This window comes from Vicia villosa, linkage group LG7, assembly GCF_029867415.1.
Source record: "Vicia villosa cultivar HV-30 ecotype Madison, WI linkage group LG7, Vvil1.0, whole genome shotgun sequence".
In the NCBI taxonomy this organism is placed as follows: Eukaryota; Viridiplantae; Streptophyta; class Magnoliopsida; order Fabales; family Fabaceae; genus Vicia; species Vicia villosa.
Window position 1 is genome coordinate 121,305,162 of NC_081186.1, and position 4,133 is coordinate 121,309,294.

Consider the following 4,133-nt stretch of genomic DNA (forward strand, 5'->3'; position numbering starts at 1 on the left):
TTTCATGAGCTGAAACTACTACAAATAATTATTTTCATTCAACTTTGCACGTTGGAGAAATGTTTGGTAATTCCAATTGAGATTTATAATCCTTTCATGTTTCTCATTTATCAATGTTGTGTCTCCAACACCAACCATAAAAAAAATGAAAATACACGTGACTTTCAAATGACTCACAAATGAAAATGCTTCAGACCGGAGAAAGAACACTCAAAACAAAAAGAGGAGCGGTCAATAGGCATTATGGGAAAAAACAACCGAGAGAAAGAACACTCAAAACAAAAAGAGGAGCGGTCAATAGGCAATATGAGAAAAGACGGCCGAAAACTGCATTGCGCGTGATTGCTCGTAGTTGTCTCCCATCAAAAGGGTCACTAGAAGGTGGAGACGCATTGGGGCTTGGAAGGCAGTGAAACTCTAGAAATACATCTTCTCACTTTAGAAAAATCACAAATCCTTCAAATATCAAAATAGGTGCAAAAGATACACGGCAGATTGACAAACATGATAATGAAGAGTGTACAACAACTATGAAGAGTGTTCATTTGCAATGCAATAAAACAAATATGAAGTAATTTCTCCTAGGTTTGATTGTAGCTTGTCATCATGTGCCTGCAAAATCTTCTCAATTGATCTCAATCTTTAACATTAATAGAATTGATAGCTAGGAATTGATAGCTAGGAAGTACACTTTCTTGTTCATGTATTTGATATAAGGATAAGCAAAGAGAGATTGCCTTCTAAATTACAAAATACAAAACAAAATACCATATCCACTACAAGAAATGCATCACTACAAACTATGAAGTCTAAATATAATTTATAATCGAAGAAAGGACATTGTTTTCCTTCTTGTCATTGTTCTTTCCAAATCCTTCCAGTAACCCTCAGCTTCAACTCATTCCGGTCACCGCCCGAAAAAAAGAGAGCCATGTTCCTCTGAATAATGAGACCGTCAAAACTGTCACGAATCTTGCGGTGACTCTCTCTTATGCTTCTTGGTACTCCCTGCCAAACCATCTTCCTCCCATTTCCACCTACCTCTAGACTGTAGCTATAATTTTTCGCTTCGCTATCATCACCCATAAACCGCAAAAAGGCTATGTAGACATGAGCCATTCCAAGCTGAAAAGCTTCAAAGTGTAGACAGAAGAAGTGACCAAAACAGCTGAAAACCTGAAAACCAGTGTGTAATTCATCAATCACTTAAAAACCAATTATTTTGTAGAAATAAAAATGAAATGAGAGAAAGTTTATTAACTGATGCAAACAGACACATTTACTTCCAAGCATGTCGTAAAGTAGGCAATCTACCAACACACTAGAAAATTTGCCGAGTCAATAAAAGGAAAGGAGAGAAAGTTCAACAAAAGAATAATACCGTTAACATCCATGTGGCATTTTCGACATCTTGAGGATTTGATTTGACATAACGATGGTTAAAAGTGCTACCATTGTGCATGTCAACTTTGTGATCTTCTTTCAAATGGTTCACCAGGTAGGATATATCACCGACAACAGAGCATTCCGAACCAGCATATGGACAGTTATAAGGCTTATATGAACATTGTGATTCATGCTCTGGCTTGTTGTAGTACGGATATATACCAATGCACCCAAACTCTTTGTACTTGCAAGGAAGTGCAAAAGATGCTGCCACCTTTTCCAGTGCTAGACATCTAATATTTCCCAGCTCATGCCTACAAGTAGGGCACCGGTTATGTACTCTCGGTTTGCAACCGGAGCATATAGTGTGACCATTCAAACACTGCAACAGCAACAAACGTAAAGAAGTTAACTAAATTTTCTTTTGTTTCAAGAGGATATTTGATTTGAATCAAGAACACAAAAAATCAACAATAGAACCATCATCAATAATTGATGAACAACCTGATGGATTGGAGGGTACATGGCATTCAGGCATACAGGACACTCTAGAAGCTCACGGACACTGTTTAAAACAGTCCCAGTAGGTTTAGAAGCAGTTTGCACAGGATCATTGATCAATTCAACAACATCTGTTGACTCTTCATTTTGAGGAGGATCAACATCTCTGTTGCTCCGAGTATCATCAAAGAGTGGATTATTCAACGTCATGCTAGCACGAGAAATCACCCGCTTCCCTGTGAGACAAGAAAAACATTGGAATTAAAATCAATGCAAATTATTCTTGTAGTTAGGTATACATGCACTGTCCTGTTTCTTCCAAGAAAACTGATTAACCGAATGAGAAACACTAATATTTTGTGCAAGTGCAAATTCTAAGAAGGCACGGAATGCCGTCTACAGCATAGACTATAAATTGTTTGCCGTATTTAATATAAACAATAGAGCTCTAATCCAACTCATCAAAAAAAAAAAAGGAAGTGAAAATCTAATTGTATATTTACAAAAGAAAAATTGTCATGGTTGGTCCTTCACAACTACTAGTATTGACCGGTTCTGATTAGATATGAATTAATATGAATTAATAAACCCAACAAAAACAGAATAGAGAAAGAGACGAAAATAATCCAATTTTATTAACATGACCAGGTCAAATGTGAAAGTTTGCAGGCATAGGGTCAATGAATTGGTTCTCAAGGGGGATAGGAAAAAGACAAGGGTGTAAAGGCGGCAAAGAAACACTTGGATCATAAACTGTCCCCTTGCTAAGCACTGACTTTTGTAATATAAAACATCATCTGATAAAACAAGGCTGGCTTGTTATCTTGTTGTTGTACATCATTGACGGAAAAAAATACATGTTAATAGATGCAAAGGAAGAACATGAATGCCGTGAAGCAGGTATCAAAAACAGCGTTTTTAAATAGCAGCCATGGTGCCACTATGGCGGAATGGTGAGGTGGATCTTTTGACAACAGCCATATGCCGCAATCTATGAAGCACAGACCAGACACGGACACCAGTAATAATTTAAAAAAAGAATCAATTGAACATAATCACAACGATGTCGGTGTCCGACATGGTCACGGCCCTAACACACCTATTTTCAGAGGCGTCCATGCTTGTACTTCAGAGGCCGCAATAGCATGTTTGTATGGCAGAATGGCGTGGCAGATTATTTTATCGCTGTCACAGGCAATTTGTGAAAGAATGCCCACCATGGTGGCACCATTAGCTGCAGTAGTGTCTTTATACGGCGGATTTTTTACCTTCCGCCATCCAAAACACTTTGGAGTAATCATAGTATGGTCTAAGCAATCCTAAACCTCAAGAATCAAACTACAGACACATCGATCTGATAAAGGAGAAAATCAAATGAACGGTACCCGACAATCATCAAAACCAATCCATTATCCATATCACTAGAAACTAGAAAGCAATCTAAAATAAATTTCCCAAAAGAAAACACATTACTGAATTTTCAATAGTAATATGTTTTTTTCTCATGAAAATCAACACACATTATACCAAACACACGACAGAACAAAAATAAATCGAAGTCAGAAAAAAAAAAAAACAAGCACACGTACACACAATGTAATACTCTAACCAAGGTTTTAAAAAAATGGTATGTTACTACGAATACGTCCGCGATAAAATGGTATCAGAAGGTGCCGATACTATTATTCAAACTGTGATTATCGTAATCAGTATCGTAACACCTATACAGATCGTAACACCTAACACCTATTTTTCAACCTTGACTCTAACACACTCGTTTTAAAACATTGACAATTCAAATACCATCCAATTGACCAACCAAACAAAAAAAAAACCTAAGAAACACAAACCTTAAACAGAACAAACCGTGCAATCAATCCATTCACAAACGCAGGGTAATTAAAACCCTAACCTATTCAAAATCAAACATGCAACAGATCTACCAAAAACACAGATAATAATCCCAGAATATAAAAACGATGAACGACACAAAAATCGAACCTTAATCAGAGTAGTAATTATAAAACTAATAAAATAGAAGAATCACAGAATCGAAAAAACTAGAATGAAGATTAAGAGAAATAAACCTGAAATGGAACGATGAATTGATCAGAAGAGAATTAGAGAGAAGATGAAGAAATTTTTTTGGGTGGGTTTTGAGTTTTCAACGAAGTGTGTAATAAATGGAGAATGCGCGTCTGTGAGTGGAACGAGAATTTTTCAAATTAAAGACATGCAGAGAGAGA

At 36.6% G+C, this 4,133-nt stretch overlaps 1 protein-coding gene across 1 annotated transcript; it reads right to left on the reverse strand.

The window, feature by feature from the left end:
* Nucleotides 1–576: 576 nt before the first annotated feature.
* On the reverse strand, nucleotides 577–4,133 carry LOC131616748 (E3 ubiquitin-protein ligase DIS1-like). The gene is made up of 4 exons (XM_058888181.1): nucleotides 3,975–4,133; nucleotides 1,891–2,123; nucleotides 1,382–1,768; nucleotides 577–1,176 (listed from the first exon to the last, which is right to left on the reverse strand). Exons 2-4 carry the CDS (start codon nucleotides 2,095–2,097, stop codon nucleotides 856–858), a joined length of 915 nt encoding a protein of 304 aa, XP_058744164.1. The 5' UTR covers nucleotides 2,098–2,123; nucleotides 3,975–4,133; the 3' UTR covers nucleotides 577–855.

Bases quoted from the DNA above. Each gene is read 5' to 3' on its own strand.
- LOC131616748 (XM_058888181.1), bottom strand. From the start codon at position 2,097: ATGACGTTGAATAATCCACTCTTTGATGATACTCGGAGCAACAGAGAT. The intron at 1,769-1,890 runs GTTGTTCATCAA...TTGCTGTTGCAG, and splicing joins TGTACCCTCCAATCCATCAG to TGTTTGAATGGTCACACTAT. The intron at 1,177-1,381 runs GTATTATTCTTT...ACTGGTTTTCAG, and splicing joins ATGCCACATGGATGTTAACG to GTTTTCAGCTGTTTTGGTCA.